We start from the raw sequence: 24,430 nt of genomic DNA on the forward strand, positions 1-24,430 counted from the left end.
TGCTTGGAACAGTGTTAGTAATTGTTGGCCTTTACTGTTCAAATTCTTTGTTTGTATTGAAGGTTTTAGTGTATACTTTATGGCAGATATGTTTTTGTGACTCTACATGACTGGGCCATTTGGCTGGCTACACCACCTTCACTGAAATTGTCCTCGTTGCTCTTGGAAGTCAGACAGTTTCCCAGAACTACACCCAAACTGCTTTCTCTAAATCAGTGGAATAGCCAATTAATAACAGAGTCTTTAAGGTCTGACAGCTGAAAGTCTGCCAAAGTTTCCATGACTTGACTTAAGAGTCCAAACCTCAGTGTTTTACCATTTTTCTTTTGTGGGGATGTGATATGGAGCCCAACACATTTGTCATTGTTTTCCCTGTTGGATATATGCTTTAGTTTTATGTAAAGTTTTTTGTGTGAATAATTTTTCTTTGTTTGCACAGCAATACTATGAGGTCCCCATTGCAATGAAGTCAATATTTGACATAGTAGACACTTTCCAATCCAGAATCAAGGAAATGGAGAAGCAAAAAAGGGAAGGAATAACATGCAAAAGGGAAGACAAGACAAGGTCCTTGGAAAACTTTCTCTCTAGGTAAATATATTCATAAAATCAACTAATGAATTAAGCACATTTTGGATTGTAATGTTTAATTATGTATAGAACAAGGCACGACAAACCCCAGGTCGTCATGGTGACAAGAAATCACTTCCTGGAGCCTAGGATTTTGCATGGGAGCACAGGGTTAACTGTACAAAAGTACCATACACAGTTTAGGGCTAAATTTAAACTCTAAGGTGCATGTTGTACTTTGTATTCAGTTGGGGCAGTATGAGCGTGGGGGTATTATGTCATTTCCCAGCAGTGTGTGAGGACTGCGAGGGAGCAGAAGAGCTGTCTTGAGCTAAAAAAAAGTAAGAAAAATGTGTGTATGCAAGTAAGTATGTCATTGTGTGTGTATTAGTATATGTGTGTAAGTATGTTACTGCGTGTGTTAGTGTGTGCGGTAGTTTGACTTTGAGTTGTAGCTGATTACTCCTGGTGGTATTGTACCTGGGGGTTCAACCAAAGGGGTATATGAGTAATATAGACAAGACTTATACTCTCAGGGTTATCATTAGTTGTATTAGACCAAATGTCCATCTGCAACAGAGTATAGTACTAGTAAATAGTGAACAAAAAATCCAAATTATTTTTTTGAAGAACAAAAAAACAAGTTCCATGCCTCCATGAGCAAGCAGTATTAGCCCCACAAAGTATGTATCATCCTTTATATATATATCAATCAGAGGAACTACTTTCCTGTTTGAATAGAGTCAGTAAGTCGCCAAATGGCCACCATCATCCCCAGAACACTTGAATACCAAAAGCTTCCCCCAGACTTAATGTCTGCTGAGGAACAATTCATTAATAATTAATGTAAAATTGTATTTCTTTTATAACTTTCGCTATGAACAATTAATGGTCATGTGATGCAAAAGTAGACACTGATACATAACTGCCATAGAAACTGAAAAATACATTTCTGTTTTATACAATAAAACCATAATATCAGATATAATATGTAATTACTGTTTTGTGTAACAGTACCTTTAAACCTTTGATCACTTACAAAACGAGTACATGCCTATTTGGACATAATGTATGTAGACAACCCAGTTTGAGCCTCCTAGGAACCATGAAGGCCTATTAGAAGGATCATTTTTTTTTTAGTACAGGGATATGCTTTCAGGTTCTGCTCGACATTCTGGGCCCTTATAGGCACGAAGATGTGAAATGTCCTCCACACTGTGGAATAAATAAGTAAAGGCCTTGTAGGCAGGACATTAAAGGTAAATGAAATAGGTGTAACTCTTTTAAAAATTACTGGATGGACCATAAATAGGAGCGGGCATAGTTAAGAGTACACCTTTTTTTCCACTTTTGCCTCCAAAGGTCTAGTCAGCCTTATGAAGAGCTTATACCTGCTTGTGTTAGGAAATATAGACAAGGTTTAGTTTGTTTTTCAAAATTATGATTTTGAACATAGGTAGGCATACATTTTCCAAATGAATATAAGGTTTATTTGTTTGGGGTCTTCGCTGTCCCTTTAAGCACAAGACGTTAAAGGTCTGATTGATGAGGTAAAGGTTTATTCACTGGGCAAAGGCAAATAAGCATGGTATTTATAAACTTAGTTAGACAGTAGCCTTTAGGGTAGCACGTCGTTCCTATGACAGCAAGATTTTGTGATGACTGTTTCCTCTACATTTCATTCCAAAGTCTGTTTTCTGCACTGGAAAATATGTCCATATTTAGCCTGAATATTATCACATTTAAAATAAACTACTGTGCAAATTTTAAGAGCTCCTTCTTAAAGTGTTACTATGCAATAGGAGTTTGGCAGTACCACACCTAACTTTACACTTTAACAGTATAACAGTATAAAGCAGTTTATATAAATATATTGTTTTTTTTATTTACTGTGTTATATTACCGTATTATATTATTTGTATTTGTTATCTTGTGTGCTAGGGAAAAAACATGAATAATGAAAATAAATTGTTTAAATAGATGGCTGGGCAACTGTAGTTATTGCTTTTGAAACTACTCAGAAATAACTACGAGGGACCTTCCAAAATTTTCCGCACTTTTGTCATTGAAAACGGTGAAGGCGGGAGGAGGAGTAATTGGTCGTCTCTTAGCGTGTCATGTGACTAGTTCTGTCTGGCAAGCCAAATACCCTAGTTTAGTATAAGAGTTTTCACCCTGGGGTGAAGATGGCTGCCAAATTTATAAATTGCACCAAAGAAGCATGTGTGCTCAGTTGGAATGAGTGTGAGTGTTGGACCTGTCTATTCATGACAGCCTTAAGTTCAGTAAAGTGTGTGATGCATGGCCCGCTATCGTGAAGAAGATAGTCACTGGTGATGATGTGATGATGTGAAAGCAGCGGTGCATCAGTGGCTTCACGTTCAACCAAAAACATTTTAGCTAATGGCATTAAAAAGTTGGTACGACTTTGGGAAAATTGCATCGTAAAGGAAGGTGACCATGTAGAAAAGTGATGTGATTTATATTTTACGTAATGTGGAAACTTTTTGTATGTCCCTCATAATATAATATACGCATGTGAACAAGGTGAGCTCAGTGTAATTTCACACTATGCGCCTATTACTGAGTCCTATTCCTTGCAAAATAGACCTAATTCACATCCCTTTTTCCCCCTTATAACACAACTCTACACACCTTTTCAGTACCTTCAATTCACTACTCAGCCCAGTTATGACCACCTCTGCCTTACAGTCTGCGACTTTGAAACATACTTTAAAGGTTCAATTGACGCAATAAGAGACAAAATCTTTGTTCTCTCTCTTATCTGCATTGACCATCCATTTGACAGTACAGCAAATTTACCAGCCATATCATCGAACGCAGGGCTTACAGTTTCAAAGAGTCCAAACATACCGACTACTTTATCAAGATTTTAATGCTAATTGTAATCAACAATGAACAATGTTGGATCTCGCCATCTACCTTCACTTGCCTAGCAATTTTTTTTTATGAGGTTAACTTGATGGTCGCCAATGAATGCGTCAGATACAAGACTCATTAGGATAGCTTTTCTAATTAAATCTCTGTTAAACCCATTTGGAGGCCGATGATCTTCTTTGTCATCATTGTTCCATCAGATGAATGTACGATTTAGACCAATTTCCTATATAAAAAAAATAATGTTGCCAACATTTTTTAGTTAAAATCATATTGATGGGTACGTTTTGGCATCAAAAGGTAATAGAGATGACAGCTATGACAGTATATTTAATCACAAAAGTATTATATTTTGCAGAATTGCCAGAAAAATACTGGCATTCTTTTTCCACTAAAATCAAGGGAATGAACTAAAGTTAAAACTCATTCTTACTGTTCTTACAAATTCACATAATATACATAAATGCATATAACAGTGTGACCACAACAAACTAGCTGGTTGTCCTGTGGGCCGCTTAATAACAAGGTAACAATGAATGGTACTGTGAATGTACCATAATTTCACGCATCATTGACAATAATTTCAACAAGACTTTCTTTGGTCATTCCTTGCATTGCCCTACAAAGCATTGATGGTTTCTGGAATGTATAGAATGTATGGATAATCTTTTAAAGAAGGTATTCTGCTTGGACATGTAATTGCACAGAACTGTTAAATCAGATTAGCTGTGGGGTAATACTAAACACCTTTTGATTCAGTTACCTGAAAAGACATTTCCACAAATCAGTATAGCATAATAATCATCATTGTATTGAATTCTATAACTGATTGACACAATTCCCTGTATCTCCTGTTCTTATGTTCTATTCCTCATCATTGTTTATATTTCAAATGTGTGTAACATAGTTTACAACTGGTACAAAAACATGCATTTTATATAAAATGCCCTAAACCGAATTAATTTCACAGAATTTCACAGAAAGTAGATTGAAATCAGTCTTTTTGTGCCACAACTCCATCAAGTCTGTTGAATTAACTAAGAGCATCATTTCTATTGTGTTGGCATGCTTAGACCCTTCCCAGAAATAATTATTTAATTGTAAAATGTTGCAAGGAACACTTGTCATGGGAAACTAAAGCAGGCACTGATAGGTTGATTATGATCAACCTATGATTAAACCTGAGATACACATATTTACAAATGAAAATATATCAAGGGGACTGGGATAAGGTAGGGGACACACACTCAGCCAGGGTCAAAACAAGCAACCCTAAGATCCTCATAGCAGGCTCATAATTCATAGGTCATAATTGTATATATATGCTTCCAAACACTGATATAACATACCCAAACTAAATTAATATTCAGAAAGACATTGTTAAAAAAAGATAATTTGGGCTTGTTCTAAAATTGCTTACTGAACAAGTAACTCAAGTGTAAAATAACACAAGTACTATAAGGTGCAAAAAAGGTTTATTCCCCTGGCACTGGAACTTTGAGAAATAGTTACATTCTGTCAGATGTTAAGAGCTATATCTTTTTGAAAATCACAAAAAGACTTTAATACAGAATTGTCTGGTTTTACTTTAAATTCTTAAACCACCATATATTCAAATTCATTTATTTCAAGCCTGAATGATTCATCTTGTTCCATATATACGGTTCCTTTTCTCATTCTGAACATTGTTAAGTACTGTAGCAATGCAGTAATCGTTTTTAGCTAGAATTCTTTGGATTGGATTTAAAGTTTAATCATTGCACAGGAACTGATTTCACAGTATGTAATATAACTTGGGTCTGCTATTTCAATAAAGTTAATGTACTTTCCAATATTCAGCCAGAAGGAATTAATGTTTTATGTTAATATATTTTACAGAAAGAACACTAATCTTCCAAATGATTTTGATATATATAAAAAAAAACTAATAATAAATAGTGACATAATGTTCTTTTATCTACATATTAAACTGTAATTGTAAATTAACTTAATTGTATATTAACCAAAATAAAGTTGTGTAATGGAAAATGTATAGAAAGTTTTGAGCCACTACTGGGATAATAGATTTACATTTTATTTCTAAAACCATTTAGCAGAAGAAACATCACATGAAACAGCAATTATTAAAACCACAAATTTTTCACAAATTTGAAACAACTTTCATTTTTGGTTACACTTTTGTTTTACTTTTTTGTTTAAGGTTTCGCTGGAGAAGACGTTTGCTGGTCATATCAGCTCCTAATGATGAAGAATGGGGCTATCAACAGCAACTATACGCTTTGACGGGACAAGCCTGTAACATGGGTATGCATGGTGCATTCATTCAATTTAATTGCATCTGTGACTTTTCCTAGATCCCAAATTCTACCGTTCAGCATATTTTCTGTATAAGAAACTCACCCTATATGCATGTGTTGCATGTGAGGCTACCCCCCCACACCTCAGCTCCACATTTGGAATAAAAAAGGGTCGGGCTGTAGTATCTGTGGCTAGCTATGCAAAGGAATGGCTTATACAAATTGGAGAGATACCAATACTGGGCATGGCATGTGAAGAGATGGACAATTGTAGACAGCCCTAACAAGGGATTAGGAAAAGTATAATAGCTCTGGGAGAAGTATAATAGCTCATGGGAAATTAATTTATATTCCAGGTTTTTCCCCTTTTGCACATATCATACCTTCAACAGAAAGTGGAAATGTTTGCTCATTTATACCTCAAATGTTTTCTTTTGAACTGTCCTTTCGTCTCATAGTATCATCTGTATTTGATGTTGGTGGTGGTTGTGAGTTTATGTGGTATCCCTCACAGTTTCTGCTCCCATATCCATATATTTACTATTGTTAAAATATTTTCACTAATATCCCTCTTAAGCACCTTCCCTCAAATAAAAACTTAATATAGACATCTATCCGTCTCCTCTTCTAACACCAAATATCAGTAACCCCATATCTGATGCCCTTAACATGGTCAGGTCCCCAGACATCTCTTGTCCAAATATAGCACATGTAAATCTACCCCAGTTCATGCTCCTTTCCAAGAATTCTCTATTGGAGGGCCTCCTTATAATTTATGGAGGTCCTTAAGTTTCTCTTTCATTTCTCATTTTAATTTCAAGACTTTATATTGAACTGCATTTCGCTGCTCTTCATGTAAACAGATGTCATGATTTTTTTCTCATGTTCAACGCTGCTTTAAGTTGTTTTTAGAAGAATTTAGAAGCCCACATAAACTATTTCAATGTGAGGGGGAGTTGAAAAAACACACCTCAAGAGTTTTCCTGTATGACTCACTTGGCATTTATACAAACTAACTACATGGCTGTAGATTAAGATGATTTAGCCAGTTTAGCTGATTTATTTTTATTTTTTCCCCCAAAGTCTGTATAAAGCCTGAGACCTAATTTTAGCCCATACGTAGTAGTATACTTAGTAGTCATCTTTCATTAGACATGTGGCCTTAAAAGTAGAACATAGTGTTTAACCCCTTAGTCTCACATTTTGATGTTACAGTAATTTTGTTGAGATTATTTTTATTTGATGTAATATCCTCTGATGAGGATCAAAACATAACATGCCCACATTTCTGATAATATACTTTTCTACAGTGCTGAGTTCTCTCTGGGTCTTTTATCAATATTTCCCCAAATATAACAAGCACATTTATCTTGAATCAGCAAGATCAGTTAAGGTCAAGGCTATTCTTTTAGTGACCAGACAGCATGGCATTTCTTGTCCCAATACTGGAATTCCCCACTGAAGCAATGACCAGCTGAAAGTGGTTAACCTTGCTAAATATATATTTTTTTAACCCTTTGCGACCAATGATGTACCAGGTACATCATGAAAAGTTGTCCCTACAGGACCCATGACGGACCTGGTACGTCATTGGTTCAAAAAACACTCCCACATTGCTACGATTGTGGCCCCACCATTTTTATTGTCCACTCAGCAATGAGTGTACAGCAGATGCCCTGGTGAACGATTTCATAGTTAATCAAATGGAGCAGAGCACTGCATTTGTCTTTGTTATCTGCCTCTCTCCTCGTAGAAGAAAACACAGAAACTGCTACAGTGTAGTGTAGTGTAAAATACTCTTGGTTATGTAGTCTAGTACAAAGAAATATGTTGTAGCATTTATTGGGCAAATGTTTATATAGCATTAGTCGCATACACTTTCAATACAGCAGAGGTCCCTTCCCCAAAATGAACATTGGCCAGCTAAAATTGACGTCAATGGGATGCTTGACACACATTTCCTGGGCCAGCGCTAGTTTTGAATGAACTTAATGATAACTGGAGTGTGCTTTTAACCATCTTTAACGGCAGCTTTCCATGGGTTGTGATGTCATCAAAATGTTACGACTGGAGCTGTTCCTTGTAACTATCTACCGAAGCTCTGTTCTTATGACAGGATCACAGCTGTCATACTACTTTCATCGACCAGAAAGTGCACAGATAAAAAAAAATCGACAGCAGCCCCTTGCCTGCTATAAAATGATTTCCTGTAACAATAAGAATTTAAATAGACAAGATTAATGCATATTTCAAGTTTTTGTTATAGGCACTTACATTACATGAATCATTTAGCCCATGCTGTCTAATTAAAAAACACCTACTACTATAAAACAATTTTTATTTAAGAATAGTGTTTATTAACACAAATTCAGAAATTCATAGAATTCAAATTATTATTTAAAATTGAAAAAAAATGGTAATAAGTCTTCTTTAAAACAATGAAAATGCAGGTTTTGCTGCATCCTCATGATTGCCTGCCAAAGCAAATATAATCTCAATAGTCATATGTATTCCAGACAAACATTGCTGCCAAAATGTAATGGAATTAATGTGTCATTTCTTCTCGAACAGGGAGGTCCATAGAGTGTTAACATTAAGTCTGGGTGGTACAGGTAGCAGAAGATTTGCTAAGCTTTTGGTGCCTTTCATATAGTTACATACATTTCTTGGCATTCAGATTGGTGCTTTTTTCACCGGTATACAACCTGCTTAAATACAAGTGCCTTCACCATGAAGGCTTTCCTAGTGACCATTCATGAATCATGACAATGCATTCCTTGTGGTGGACTATTAAATGGTTTTACATACATACCAATTGACTGAGGCTTTTTTACAGCATTTAACAACGTAACTCAAAATCAGATCCCTGTAAGATATTTATTTACCAGTGCAGTCTGGCACAAACATAAACCCATATCTAAAAAATATCTGTATAATAAATGTTGTGTTCCATTATCTTTTGATTTTCTTTGTTATCCAATATTTAAGAATATTCATAAATGAAAATATGATAATGTACCTTGAATAATAAGAGCTGGAATTTATAATAGGTTTAAAAATATACCCCCATTTTCATAATGTTTTCGTGTATTTTTGTACTGACACTTGTAAATCCCTAAAACTAAGCTCAAGTTGCTGTGAGGATGTTTCTATCGATATTTCCAAATGGATATCAGGTTATACCCCTATAGGGCATGGATTTTACCATTGTTGCTACTTTCTATGTCACACAACAAAACACTAATTCAACGAGGATGGGCACAGGTTCCATAATGCCAGTAATGCCCTTTAACTGTTATACTTGCAAACATGTGCATGTTACTGACCTGGTATACCAAAGCACAAGTAGTTATCCCAATATGTGTTGTGTATGGAGGGAAATGTGCCACGTCTATATAAACCAAGGACCCCTTGGAAACAAACATGTAGATCATATTATTTTAGAAGTTAATTACATTCGAAATTGACTTGACTTGGAGGAAATTAAATATATAGTCGAGATACCTTTTCTTCAGTATGATATACACACTATTTATCAAAGCTTTCCCTTGAACTAATCTGAACGCCTGAAGTACAAATTAGTATTCACCTTTAATAAGAATTATACTAGCAATTACTGTTGCCTCTTAAATTATTGTCCACTCATAATAGCATGTTTAGTTACTTCTCACCACCATCTCTGGACATAAAATACACCTGAAATAACGGTATTGTTTTAGAGACGCTACTTCTTTTGTTGCATTACCAAATCTAGGTAAAATGGGCCTGCCATTGAGTACAACTCAGCATTGGTTTCATTAAGACATTCCCCCTGAAAACTGAGTGTAAGAGTACGTCACACAGTAAAATACCATTAGGTTATTACAAATGTAATCATTATTTGACTTATTTTCTCACAGGACTTCGTCATTTATCAATTCTGAAAATGGTAGGCATTGGTACTGAAGCCGGTGGTGTTTTGGAACTGTATCCTATCAACGGTAAGAAACCATTTCCGTCTTTTAATAAATATGGATGTGCAACTGTGCATTACAGCATTAGTCATTGCATTGTCTTTTTGTAGTAAACTAAACATCTTAAGAAGTTACCAAGAAATTAGATAATTAGACAATGTAGTTTTGGAATAGATGGTTATGTGTGTTTGAAGTTCACACTTCAGCTGAGTTTGCACCGGCCAACTTGTCCAGCTTAAATATTCATAAAAGTCAAATCAAGAAAGGTAAGAAAATGCAAGTTGCTCAACAGTGATGAGCTGTCTACCTTTTAAGTCATCTAACAAATCACATATTTTAACTTGATACCTCACGAGTAAGTGAGTTGATCGAGAGCTCCATTAAAATAAATAGGAATGACAAACTTGATGATCAACTTGACTGCCGAATCAACTGACAGACTCACAGGGCAAAGTCGCATTACCAACTAGAATCTCAAACTCTATTCATATATATTTTGTTTGCTCCTTACAGGAAGCTCCAGTGTTGATCGAGAAGATCTTTCTTCTAATTTGGTAAAAGACATAAGAAATTACTTTCAAGTCAGCCCTGAATATTTCTCAATGCTTCTCGTTGGCAAAGACGGCAATGTGAAATCCTGGTATCCTTCTCCGATGTGGTCTATGGCAATTGTATACGACTTAATTGACTCCATGCAGCTCAGACGGCAAGAGATGGCTATTCAACAATCACTAGGGATGCGCTGCCCGGAAGATGAATATGGAGGTTATGGCTATCATGGGTACCCACATCAGGGATATGAGGAAGGATATCAAGACGATTACCGACACCATGAGGGATACTATCATAGATACCATGACTGAAAAAAAATAAACAGTAAAGGAATTTGAACTTGCAAATGGTAATTCAGTTGTTCTTCCTTAACCACAACTATAAATGTAGTATATAGTTTTACATGGTTTTTTTTAGAAATTGGATTGGACCAAGATTGCTCTCTGCTTGGTTATTTTCACGATTTTATCTTCAGATAATAGAATTTAGCGTTCTTGTTTCTTTATGTATATCTTTTTAAATATATTTATTGGAAAACTGATATGTTAAAATAAATGGATGGAAACGAGGAACAAGCCATATCAGTTAATCAGAATAATGTTACAAAGGTCAATGCAGACATGGCCAAAGTTTTAGAAGGAGTTTAGCAGTCTGTCAACCAAGTAGGCCCTGTTGGAGAGAGATTTCATTAGCTTTAAATATGGCGGGAAATGCAGACTGTTGTATTGTTTAGTTATTTAAAGAATAATTTGTTTTGCCAGCTTTATTTTTTATATATGTTATTCTGGTACTCTCTATGCAGTTTACCACCTCTAAAATGTTTACATTATTTTTTTAACACAGTTTAGAACTAATGTGTTTCCCATTCCTTCAAGAAAGACCATGGATGATACAATGCTGTTTTTATTCAATCATCAAGTACATCGATGAAAGCAGTACCCATCCTAAATGTAATTTACAAGCAACTTAAATGTTTATATATTAGATTTTGAGCTTTGAGGAGATATGTGTTTTGTTGTGATTCATTTTATATTCAGTATATATTTTTGGAGATCTGAAGTCAGTTGCAAAATCTAAGGATAATAACCATCAACGTGACTCTCAAATTCACATGGAATCGCATAAATTTAAGTATACGCCATCAGTGACCAACATTCAAGCCAATCAGTCTTCAAAAAAAAAATACAACAGCCTACGTTTTTAATTTATGAAACACAATGCATTAGAGTGTAGAGAAATATACTTTTCTGTGTAAAACTCTTATTTCACCTGGACGTTACACCTGTTTAACCAGGCCAACTGTAGATATGGCTGATGGTTACAAATAAGGTCCTTTTTGGCAGTGTGGTTAATATGTTGTAAAGTAATTAGATACCGTAAATGTAAACATAGTTTACATTTATAAAAAACATTATTACTGATGCTCATTAAATTGAAATAAATAAAATTAATTTAATAAAAACCCCAAGAAGTATATCTTGACATTTTTTTCATTTATATAGCTATCATTTGCTGACAAAAATGAAAAAAATTTAGAAGATATTAGTCATAGTAACAAGTTTGCTGTCTCAAGGGACTAACCCCATGGTCCTCAACAACATCAAAGAGTAACGACTCAACATATTATTTGTTAATATATACAGAGAAGGGTGTCCCTAATCAGTGCAATTCACTGCCACCACCTCCCGACCTGCCCCAGTCCTCCTTCTCCACTGGCAGCCTTGTAAAAAGCGCCAGGAAATGTTGTTATATGCTAGGCATGCCGCAGTAGTGTACAAGTAAAACACAGAGCTCAGTATTATGACTGGGCTGGTTTTAAGGGAGATCTTTGATCTCCCAAACTGGCCTTTAAAGAGTTGTGGCGCATTAGAGCGGCAGTCACTCAATAGGGCAATAGTCCACTGGTGAATTTGCTCAAGTCCAGTGTTCCCTCTAAGCTGTGCGCTTGTGCGCGCGCACATAGCTTTTTTAGGCAGCGCACACGTCCAAAAATTGTGCGCACAACAGTTTTTCCCCAAAAAAGAAAAAAATAATAATTTTTTTGAAACTTTATGCGGCGCTGATATTCTGCGCACAAAATTTTTGCACAAGAGAAATTTTCTGTGCACACCAACTAAGAAAAATTAGATGGAACATTGCTCCTGTCTCATCTTATCTGCCACCGTGGGCCTTGCAGGATCAGGCCACTGTACCCAATACATTTATGTACGAGGAACATGAATTTTTAAATTTTAACCCCTTAATGACAAAGCATGTACATGCATTGTTTTCAATGGGTTTAGGGACTGCCCATTGTCCTTAAGGGGTTAATGTCCTAATATCTCTCAAAATAACTGCATAAAAACAAATGGTACTACCTAGTAGTACTCTGTTTAAAGGCAACCAAAGGCCACTTGTTTAGCATAATTTTTACGATTTTTTTTTTCAACTTGGTTGTGAATATGATTTTTAGTTACACAAAACATTTTTCCTTTTTTATTGTTTGAAGTGAAATAGGATGACCAAGGATGCATAGAAAAAATATATTAAAGAGTTGTTTAAAATGTATGTTGCCCTGTAGAAAGCATTCTTTTAAGGGTCCTTGGCAAAAAAGACCACCTGAGAGAAATTTTTTCAAACTTGGATGAACTGGGTTTTCTTTGTTTTTCTATATTCCTTTTTAAATAATTCACAACCTAATTAACATAGACCATTATTAAGTCTGATGGGATTTGCTGATTTTTCTTGGAAGTATAATTATGAGAATTGTGAACATGGTATGCGGCCGTTCGTGAAAAAAAAAAAATAAAGTTTTTTTTAAACTTTAAATTTCCCTCATAACTTTTGTCTTTTGTCACAGGAATTTATCTGAACAGCAACACAAAATATAAATGGGCCTTTGAATTTATATAAGCTTGTAGAAAATTACATTAAGGTGAAATTTCTGGCTTTTGCAATAATACTCGGCATAACAAAACACTCCATTACATAGTAGCCTGGTTTTTTTTTTAATTTTATTTTACTTTGCGTGGGGAGAACATAACTTGTCTTTATAGACCTCAAGAATCTCACTTATAACCAGATGTTACCTCCAATTATATCATGGTGATGACCAGGATATGCATATTTATTTTATTTTTTTATTATTTGTTGTAGATGATAATACAGGCAGCAGGGGGGGGGGGGGGGCTGCTGCCCTCCACCCACTTATTTTGACCTGAGTAAGATTCTCTTATAAATTATGGAAAGAATTCCAGACCCTTAAAATCTGCCCATTTATCTTTACATGCTCAGCTTTTAATATAGCCATGACACGAGTTTCCGGCTTAAAGTCAGGCAACTCAGCAACTAAATAGTTAATACAGAAGCTGGAATTAGCCTGTAGTACTGAAAAAACACCAATATAGCTGTAATTCTAAAGCAGCAGGAAATTACATCAGAGTTGTCGCCCCTTCTGCAGGGCTGTTAGGCTGCTGCCCCTGGAAACAGACTGCTCTTTTGTTTGAAGTAAGGAAGTAAAAATAGAAACAAGGTATTAAAGGGGTGGTTTAAACGCAGAGCATAAAGCAGAGCATACAGCAGAAACTGCTTAACATTCAAAAGGCAGACCGCTGTTAATCATGCATCGGGCGCAACAAATCCACACATTCAGAACAGGCAGTATCGGGTACATCTACTGCTGTGAACTACAGTTAATATAATTCTCAGCGAGGACTATCTGACAGTAACGTGAACTACAATTCCCATTATTCCCAGATACTCTTTGCTGGGCATTATAGGAGCTGTGGTTGAAAGCAGCTGCTGTGTCGCTAAAAATCACACACGCTTAAAGTTATTATTTAATATGGAGTCGTGGAAATTGACAACAGATAAAAATTGTCTAGTCCAGTCTGCCTGTTTTTCATGCTGTAAAGACTCAAACCTATCTTTGGTCATGACTTAAATTTACGCCACATGCCCACCCGATGTATGTTTAAATTCCTCAACTGTATTAAACTCTAGCACTTCTGCTGGGGAACTGTTCCCCATATCTACCAGTAAACTAAAACTACCTTTACCTAATAATAATGGAAATTATATTCCAGGGCAATCTCTAGTGGAGCATTGCAAGAGATTACAAATCTTACAAACATCAGCCTGCCACTAGCTTGTGTACTAATACTTCATTCAGGCAGCCACTGGGAATAACTGATATTTAAAGGTATAACTGATGTTTAAAGCCATACCCACCTAGTGGTTAACTGGGCTTGGTGGGAACCGCATCAAAGGTTCCCACTTTGGCTGAGCCTAGGGTGTATTGCTCACATTCTGTACTTTCCATCCTGCCATCTGGTGAAATGTTTCGGCACTTTTTCAGCTTTTTTGGTTCTGTAAAGTCTTGTCTTATCCGGCTAGCATTAAGTGCATGTTTTATTGCCCTCCAAATGTGGTTTTCATTACCATGGTCAAATTCAAAATTCCTTTAAAGCAGTTATTCACTGCTCTCTGTCTAATAATTCCCCCCTACTGGGTGAAGACCAATCTTCTATAGTAACCAAAAGCATGCATCAGTCTCCTGCTTTGTTTAAAATAGTGTGACCTTTTGAGTAGTTCTTTAATCCCTGGCTTCATCTGGATCAAGGTGATTCCAGTCAGAAATACAATGCAAAGAATATGAAACAGAATTCCAATAAAATAAATCTTAGAGGTCCTCCATTACTGTATGAAGAATATGCAATTTTTAGTTAAGGACATCTATGTCCCATGACAGCCAGAAGATATTTGTAAGGGTGCAATCAATTTTACGAAGCATAGGTGGCATGTGACCATAATTACTTTAAGACACCAAACCAACAGCCACATTTGGTGATGAGCAGGTCAGACATAGTTTTGCTTCCCAAAAAGAATTAGTGTTGAAGAATTAGATTATGTGGCTGTAGCCCTAGTTTTGTGAACAAGGCAAGCCTAATCAGTGCCTAGATCGGTAACCTTTCCTGGGGTTATCCTTGATGATAGCAATTTTGCTGCCCAGAATGAAAAATTGTTGGTCCTGAAGATCTTACAACCCAAATACAATTGCAATTGTGGTTAAAGACGAAGGAAACAAGACTACGCATATGCACAAGATAGTTCAGATTGTAATAATATTAGACAAATTTACAAAAATGTAGCTTTATTGAGAATTTTTGGCAGCTGTGTACATACTATGTGGAGGACGCATTAACAAAAAAGGCAGCATCATGCATTATAATCGCAAGGGAGGCGAGAATTGTGCCTGCAAGTACTCTACTACGTTGAGGCTCTTGGTACGCCTGGGGCAGCTTCCCCTTGTTAAAAGATCAAAATGATACAATTATGAATTAAGTGCCAATTCAGCCCCTTGCAATAGCAGCTTACTGGAGCTGTCCTTTCAAAATGTAAGGGAGTTTGAAACTCTGTTTTGTGATTGCCCTGCTAATGACACAAGCAGACTGTAATACTGAAAAAAATAGCCCTAACAGGTACTCTGAAAACAAGCTCTTTCCATGTTAGTTAAGTCTTTCCAAGCCTTATTCTGTTTGGAGTGATGGCACCGTAGTCTTTTGTTCAATTTGTATTGTAATGACTTTGGTTGTGCCATTTTAAAGTTTCTTCTTACATCTAAACTCACAGTATAACAAGGTATTTTTGATTTACATTTATTTCACAAAATCCTTAAAAAAAAATAGTTAAGGCACTCTTGTACAAATGCATTTTCAAGAACCATATATCTAACCAAACATCCCCCAGTCCATAAAATGGTATGATGATCATCTTTTTGGCTCCTTTTTCTTTAGGACAACTGAAGAGTCACTAGCTGTGCTTTATACAACTATACAAAAACATTTTATTACAGATTTGAGTCTAAACTACTTATTGCACAAGCAGGGGAATGTTATATGCAGCCCAAGTAATACCAACCCCTTTCTTTTCCTGTATTAACAGGTAACAAAATAAACACACTGTTTTTTCACATCACGTATACAGTTGAAGTTGTGATCGTAATTAAAGTCCCCTTGTAGCAACACCAAAAGGTAATAAATTGTAAAAACACTGACTTGGGGAAGAATAAAAATGTGTTGTTATAAATGTATCCAAATATGGGATTTTTCAGTTCATTTTAAGTTAGCCATATTTATTTCCCTTAGAAAATTTCTTCATCTGTATCTGAATCTTCCATTGCACTAGTGAGTTTCTCCAGCTCCTGGCCATCCTGCAGTGATACAAAAGCCATAAATGTATAACATTTTATAATACATACATAGGAAAGTTAATAAGCACTTCAAAGCAATGATGAAGACATTGTGAATATAACTCCCACTGGTATAATAACAACCGTGAATGGCTGGGTAAGCAATCTTGGGTGATACCCAACACAGCAGAAGACCTATATGGCTGACACTAGATTTCTTTATTTTAACTTTTGGAGCTTACGGAGTTATATGCAATGTTAAATGCTGTAGCACATTTGGGGGGGGAAGCCAGACCATTTATCAATTTATGAGTTGTAGGCAAGTTGAAGCAGGAAATCTCAAAGTTATTCCTCGTTCAACGCTAGCTCTTAATGATACATATAGTTCATGGTTTCTCCAGCAACAAGGATGGGTTTTGCCCTGCATGGCTAAATAGACCATAAGAAATCTTCTAAACTGCACTAAAACCAGTCAGTTTTATAGTTATGGCCACCTTATATGCGGACATAAAAAGCAATTGATGAATGAAGGAGAAAAAAAACTCACACAAATACTTACTCCGCTACATCTTTCCCATGCGTCGCCATTAACCTTTTTTAGTTTTACTCTCTGCGTGGGGCCTTTGGATTCCGTGGTTCGACTTGCATTATAAATATATATAGAGAGAAGAACCACAGGAGCTTCTAAAAAGAATTCAATGGACGGCTTGAAATTGAACACAAAAAATGATACAATGGTAATTATCACAGTTGTTAGTTGTGCTGTGAGGACATGAAACATGTTGTCTCTAAATTTTAAAATAAACGCAACTGACAATCCAACAAAGGCAGTTGCAAAAATAAGAGCAATAGAAAATCCATTATGGCCATAAAAAAATCCACAGGACTTTATCTTGCCTAAGTGTTTATTGTGAAGTATCAAAGTGAGACCGTTGAACAAGACTCCAAACACGTAAAGTTTGCTGTTTTGCACAAAGATGCTCTCTGAAATCTGGTCTGCTTCCTTGAGAATTTTTTCGTTGTAGATATTTGCCAAAGCAGCAATGACACATTGCAAGAGAATCAGTAAGTGGCCAGGGCTGATGGGAAAGTACTTAAAGGTTGTAGTTGATACTTGTGACACACTTTGCTCTTCCTGGGATTGGGATTCAGACTTCTCCATGTAAACACAGCTATTGGATGGGACAGCATGGAAAACACGAGCTCCTTCGATCGATACCCCATCATAACCTGCTCCATTTCTGGACGTTAGACTCATGATTGAGAAGAACAAGATTAAAAGAGACGCCCATTGTATGCATGAAAGATGCCGTCTACAAAAACAAAACAAAAACATATTAGATGTACACAGTCTTTATTGATTGGCTTCGTAAGACCCCACTACCAGCACTTGGGGTACCACACTTCATTGTCTTACAACCTTAAATAAAAGTGGACTTACGTTATGCCACGCTCTAAAAGAAAGTAGCCAATATTTAACAAAATGATTTACAAATGGATGTACCATACCATCCCGACATACTACATACTACTCAAAATACTGTGTGTGTTGCTACCCGCAGGTTCCTGATGCAATCCCATGAAAATGAATGAGAACCAGCAATCACGTGCAAAAAAAAAAAAGTCTCTGGTATTCAAGGTATAAAATATCCTTCACATGTGGAGGTTAATGGCCCCAACTAAAGCTGGTGTGATATGTTTTTATTGTGGGGCATCTAACTTTAGTACGATCAGCTATTGATTGATTCTGTAAGTTAGTGTAAGGTATTTGTAAAACGCACATGTGTTCTTGAAGCTGCCTTTTCCACTATTATACAGTACAGGAACACCGCTTAATGCGTTTATTGTTTCGTAATACTTACTTTAGTATTATTCTGAAGAAAACTGCAGTTGTAATAATGACAAAATTGGACAGTAATACAGCCATGGCCTAAACAAAAAGAAAGATAAAGGTTGTATATTATTACTTAATGCACACATAGCAACTTCACAGTGGGCTGCATTAAATGCACATCATGGTGAGGCTGATGCTCTCCAATATTAGCATCTCATATTTCCACAACAATCTTTCGCAAAAGGCATTAACTTCATTGTCAGCTAGATGGACAGCTACATGTGACATCCATGCAAAGGGACATTTAATGCAGGATGGAAAATGTGTTCTTATAAAAAGGCTTCCAGAGAAACACAAGGCCCTGGTCTAAGGAATCTGCATGTATAAATTTGTCTTTTACTTACTGGTTGCAAATAGCTCAAAATTGAAAAAATAATAAGGTTATCTAAGAAGTAGAGAAATGCTGGAACAGCCCACTTTAAGTACCGCCAAAACTCTTTAAAAGAAGTGCCACATCTTAAAGGCCGTTTTTCTGGAGAGAAGAAAAAAAAACCATACATAAAAATAAATAAATATAGATCACTTTATTAGTAATATCAAGCTTAAAAAAAGTATCATACAATGACTGTGTTGTATCAGAGAACATAAGGTAGGCCTTTGAAATTATTATTCCATTACACTATTTTTTTGAAAAACAAATCTATTCATTCATCAGCTGTTCCATTATGAATGAAAACTAACAGTAGGACTAGTACATTTACAGCAAGTTTACAGTTTAGGGGACATATTTCAGCATTAGGAACAGTTATCAGCTTTGTCTTTCACCTCAAGATTTGTGTAACTGCAGACTACCCAGCTTTCCAAACTTTCCTCATGTTTGTGATCATTCACCTCTTGACTAAAGGTCTAAGGCTTATATATCATCAGAGGGGCCTTTCTAGCGCACTCTCACTCCACTCAAAAATGATAAAATTTGCACTGCTAATTTGACCTTGACAAACAAATTGAGAAAAGAAATCAAATCTCACCTTTCATAATTACTCTGGCAGCCATTAGCATACAAAAGAGAAGTTTCACCGCTTCTGCACACACATTTACTGTAGCTGGGACATAATCGTATTTATTGTCTGTAGAGGGAAAAACTTGTTACTTTAATACATGACTACCATGAAGAAAGTAGATTTTTCAGTTTGAGGAAAACTAAAATGCGTTTCCTATAAGTTCTTAAGAGCTGGCTGTTATTCCTATTATGTCACGGGTTGGACTTCAGAGGATGTCTTTGGGTTTCATTTTGCCACCGAAATGTGCTGATTGACAATTGTTACCTGTAGTTACTGAGTTGTCTTGTATTAACCCTTATGAAAACCTTTATGTACATGCTGCATTCAGGGGGGGCAAGTTATTTATATTTTCATAATTTATTTTACAGATTAAGTTTCACTATACAGTATAATCAAGATGGGGGGGGGAATCCAGAACAATAAAATATATATTTTTTTTCTTTTGTTATCAACCTGTGCATGAAATCTATCAAGAGACAGCCGTTTTAGTCCTGTGTTGGTGCCCTTTAAAAAATAAAGTTTCTTAAAGTTATAGAAAAAGAGTTGTCGCCCTTTCCATTTTTATTGTTCCTTCTTTGGAATTGGAGAAGAGCACTACTGGAGCCTTGGAGAGGGCTTGTGGACCTCAGTTGGCCACTACTTGGTATTAGCCACCCACCACACACAAGACAGTCTGTGTTCAGCCAGAACACAAACATTACACACATTACCCACACATTGCTATGAGGTAAACACGATGAGGTGTGCTCTTGTGGATAATAACCAGCCAAGTAGGACAAGAAAAAAAAATTGCGGCTAATATTTGATGTATGAAAATCTAACGTGATTTGGAAACGCATTACAACACTGAAGTACTTTTCAGAATTGCCAAAGCTTCATGATTGCATTTATGTTGGCACTTCCCACTTCTCTCAACAGATAGATCACGATACCCAAGTTGTCAGCAGAACTGTCAGGTAACTGCCTGGACAGAAATTGGCTAATCTACAGTTTAGGATTCTAATCCTAAAAAAAATATGCATGCCCAGATTACATTTGGACACAACAAAGTATTTAGATTGGTAACTTTGTTAGTAGTGTTAAGTATTCAGACTCAATGTGTTACTATAACTACACAATTACATGATGTAATTTTATTACATTCTAGTTCTAAAATATTGTTGATCAATTAGTAAATATGCTATATCATGACCCACAACATGTTTGTGCAATGTACAGTTATAAACACAGAGCAAAACATTTAAAGTCCTGTTTCTTTACACTTTTGCTTGCTTTCAAAAGTGTATACCTATCTTATAGGCCCCACACAACGGAATATTATTCACTAAACTAAGTTTAAAGCTGGCCTCATTATTTTATCATTGCATTGTAAAGGGCCATTCCCGCAGAGTTTCCACAACAGAAATGCAAAACTGGCCCAGCATGATGCACATTTATAACTTATTTATTCTTGAAGGAGAAATTCTCTGGGGTTGGCCATTTTTTTTCACATGAAGAAAACCAGTATAACCAGCAAATTGTAGAATTCCGACCTCATAAAGGTCTATTTGCTGTTTTGCAGTGACCTCTGCTGGACATTATTATTTCTGCTCAAAAAGCTTTGCATTATGGGCAAGAAAGGTGAAACATTCAATCTTCAATTTTAACCCCTTAAGGACCAGGCTGTGTTTTACCTTTTGTACCATTGGGACCGAGCCTGTTTTAACACTTTTGCGGTGTTCGTGTTTAGATGTAATTTTCTCTTCACTCATTTAGTGAACCCACACAAATTATATGTTATTTTTTTCAGGACAAGAAGGGCTTTCTTCAGATAATCATATTATCTAATTTCCCATAAAAAAAATAATAAAATATGATGAAAAATGTAAAAAAACCCCACATTTTCTGACTTTTACCCCAAAAATCTTTTACTCATCCAAAAAAGCTAATGAAAAAACCTACTAAATATATTCTACTATTTGTCCTGAGTTTAGAAATACCCAATGTTTTTATGTTTTTTCCTGCACGTTATGGAGCATTAAGTACAGGTAGCGTTTCAAAACCATTTTTTCCAAATCTGGTAATTCTTCCTCCCATGTGCCATTTCGGGTATCTTTGAAGCCGGCCAATGCAATTTACCCCATCAAATCATATAATTTTGAAAACTAGACACCCCAAGGTATTTCAAATGCTAGTATTTTAACCCTTTCCATGCATGAGATTCTACCACCAGCCTTTGCCACACTTTGTGTTAGTATTTTTTTGGTATTTTTTTTTTACACAAATTGTACTTTGGGTATACATTTATAGCTCCAGGTATACGTCACTATCAAACAACACCCTAATATGTGTTCAACAACATCTCTCGAGTACAGTGATACCACCCATGCATGGGTTTGACTGCTGTTTGGGGTTAAAAGGCCACATTTTGGAAGCGCGCTTTTTTCCCCCCCCTATTTTGGTCAGTCTGTGCCTATGCCCTATATTTGAGCCCGGCCACTCCAATTTACCCCATCAAACCATTCATTTTTTTAAATTAGACACCCCTTGGGTATTTGAAATGCTTTTATTTAAATTTTTCCACGTCAGGATTTTTGGGAAGATACAGCGCTAATTTTAGCACTTGCTCATAATAATAAACGTTATTTTTTTATTTTACTCTTTTTGGACTTTTTTTTTTTACATTTTGCTGGAACTGGATAGTTCCTCTAAAGCATAATAATTTTTAAATGTTACCATGTTTTTTTTAAGCTTTTTCTTTTTTTCCTTTTTTTTTAAATTTTTTTTTTTTTTTTTAAATATTTTACTAATCACATAGTGATTAGAAAGCTGGGCTCCATTGACTTGTATGGTTGAATGCAGTACCTGTATTCAACCTGCAAGTGGAGCCAGAGTTCTCTAGATCGCCTCCTAAACGCTTTACAATGTATGGCGGCTGTTGACGCCCCGGGGAGGGGCCAGACATGGCCCATCATGCTGATCTCGGTGTTGCTGAATGCCTCGACATCGAGGCATTAAAGCAACACCGTTTAAGCTTAGAAAGTGATCGTTGATCACTTTCTAAGCTTGTTTAAGTCTGATGACGTGTCAGGCACGTCATAGGTCGTTAAGTGACCATTTTGCATGACGTGCCTGACCCGGCAATGGATGTTAAGGGGTTAAAAAATATATATTTGTGTGAATTGTTTACTCTTCGAAGGATCAGTGATTTTTGTAAATATGAAGTTCAAAAGCTTACTTGAGAAATACATTGAACCGACTTACAGCCCCCCTATTGTTGGCGGTTGTTCTCTATAAACACAACACTGCATACAGAAAAGGACAGCCATAATAAATAAGTTATAAATTAATAATTTCATCTGTAAGATTTGGTAAAGGTCACTGGTAATTTCCCCCCTTAACCAGGTACTGTTTCTAAATGGCCATTTAAAAGATTTCCACTAGAGTACCATAATATCTCAGGTACCGCCAAATTTACCCCAATTTCAAGAATCCTGAAAAGGGGTGTGTATTATATCCACGTACATAAAACCACAGCCACCTGCAAAGCCCTCTCCATCGTTGTTCCCTCTGCTCCAGCGTGTTGACTGTCTATGAGCGCCATGATATGACATCACTGCCAGGCACAGGAAGCGTGTAAAGATTGTAAGAGGGCAGGAGAACAGACCTGTCACCAGCTGCTGGACCAGCAGTCTCCTCCTAAGCCCAGGTAGAATGGGTCCTAAATGTAGATGTGTATGTGAGGCATGGAGTGAGTTTGTATACTTGAGAATGTACATGTGAGTATGAGTTATGCGAGTGAGTGTGTGTTTCAGATAACATAAAATAACCTGTGAAGTTAGTTATGGGACCCATGGTTTTACTGTTTGGGTGAGAGCTTCAGATCTGGAAGAGCTCTTCAAATCTAAACCCCAGTAATAGAGTTATTTTTTTTCAACCCAGCAGGCATCTTCTCTAAGATGAGTAGGTTTGAGAACTATGCCACACAAAGAGGGTAAGCCAGGCACTATAAACCCTTACTCAAATGTAAGTCTGATTAAACATTTTGGTAAATGTCATTTCTTACGTGTACTGGTGTACCTTTACCTAGCACTGGACATAAAGAGGAAGACACCAAACTCAACAAATGATAAAGAATAAAATATAACTTCAAAATATAATTATACACAGTTCCTCCAAATGATGAAGAAATAATAAACACACACAAAAACTGAATACTGTGGATGTGGCTAAATGCATGTAGCGCAAATGGAGGCTACATTGCCATAGAGGACTTAATTAAAACCACATGAAAAAGTACACCTAATTATCCCATTTACCCAAAAAAGCTAGATAGGTAGATATCATATGTCTTACCAAAATTGATAAGGTATTGTAATAGAAGATATAGTAAACTCTATTATCTATTATCTATTACCGGAATATCAGTCTGCGCATCCAAGCTGTGCTGTGGATGCGCCTTGTAAATTGGCACAGCACAAAGTGCTGCAGTCTATTATAATATTCAGTTACGCAAAGTAAGGGTCTGGCAGGTAATTTATTGGGCATTTACTCTCGTTATTGCATATAGACTGATCACTATGATAGACATGATTTTGCTGGCAATGCATTTGTCTGAAAACTGATCGTATATGAATTTTGAAAGACGTTATGTATGTGTAAACACAAGAAAAGCCCACCTTCATTAGCCGAGAATTTCACCAGAAGGACACGGCTGGATCCAAGGCTCACATAGGTAAACCCAAGTAGAAATGTGTGCAGGGAAGCTTTGGAGGGCCATGATGGATTCAAATACAGCTTGAAGCTCATTTCATTTATTGACCTTGCAGCTCACCAAATTCACTGGTACATAAAATGGACAAGTAAATTAATGAGGTTAAAACATAACCGTGCTCATTCATTTCACAGCCTTATATTATAACTCTTACCCAACTCTTTTGGCACATAATGCCTGCTTAATATATCATCTTGTTAAATCCACACAAATCTGTTTTACTAGATTTGTTTTTTTAAACGCTTTGAGTTTGCTTTAATTCAATTTAGGTGACAATCTTAGACATACATTAGCACTTTAACTAAGGACACCTAGATTGGTTTTTTTTCAGGACACAGTAAAG

General features: G+C 36.1%; 2 protein-coding genes across 2 annotated transcripts in view; one reads left to right on the forward strand and one right to left on the reverse strand.

The window, feature by feature from the left end:
- Window positions 1-10,581, forward strand: part of LOC149298291 (coiled-coil domain-containing protein 80-like) — a 48,816-nt gene extending 38,235 nt beyond the window's left edge. Inside the window, exons 4-7 of the mRNA XM_089487475.1 lie at window positions 440-591; window positions 5,669-5,772; window positions 9,665-9,745; window positions 10,232-10,581. Coding sequence (XP_089343601.1) covers window positions 440-591; window positions 5,669-5,772; window positions 9,665-9,745; window positions 10,232-10,581 — 687 coding nt within the window. The remainder of the gene's footprint in view (window positions 1-439; window positions 592-5,668; window positions 5,773-9,664; window positions 9,746-10,231) is intronic.
- A 5,810-nt stretch (window positions 10,582-16,391) lies between these two features.
- Window positions 16,392-24,122, reverse strand: LOC149298292 (UDP-sugar transporter protein SLC35A5-like). Its single transcript, XM_089487585.1, has 6 exons — window positions 23,993-24,122; window positions 19,302-19,400; window positions 18,678-18,805; window positions 18,302-18,369; window positions 16,999-17,752; window positions 16,392-16,460 (listed from the first exon to the last, which is right to left on the reverse strand). The coding sequence occupies exons 1-6, from the start codon at window positions 24,120-24,122 to the stop codon at window positions 16,392-16,394; spliced, it is 1,248 nt and encodes a 415-aa protein (XP_089343711.1).
- Between the last annotated feature and the right edge of the window lie 308 nt (window positions 24,123-24,430).

This window comes from Sceloporus occidentalis, unplaced genomic scaffold (assembly GCF_023333645.1).
Source record: "Sceloporus occidentalis isolate IW3139 unplaced genomic scaffold, rSceOcc1.0.p SCAF_33, whole genome shotgun sequence".
Lineage (NCBI taxonomy): Eukaryota > Metazoa > Chordata > Lepidosauria > Squamata > Phrynosomatidae > Sceloporus > Sceloporus occidentalis.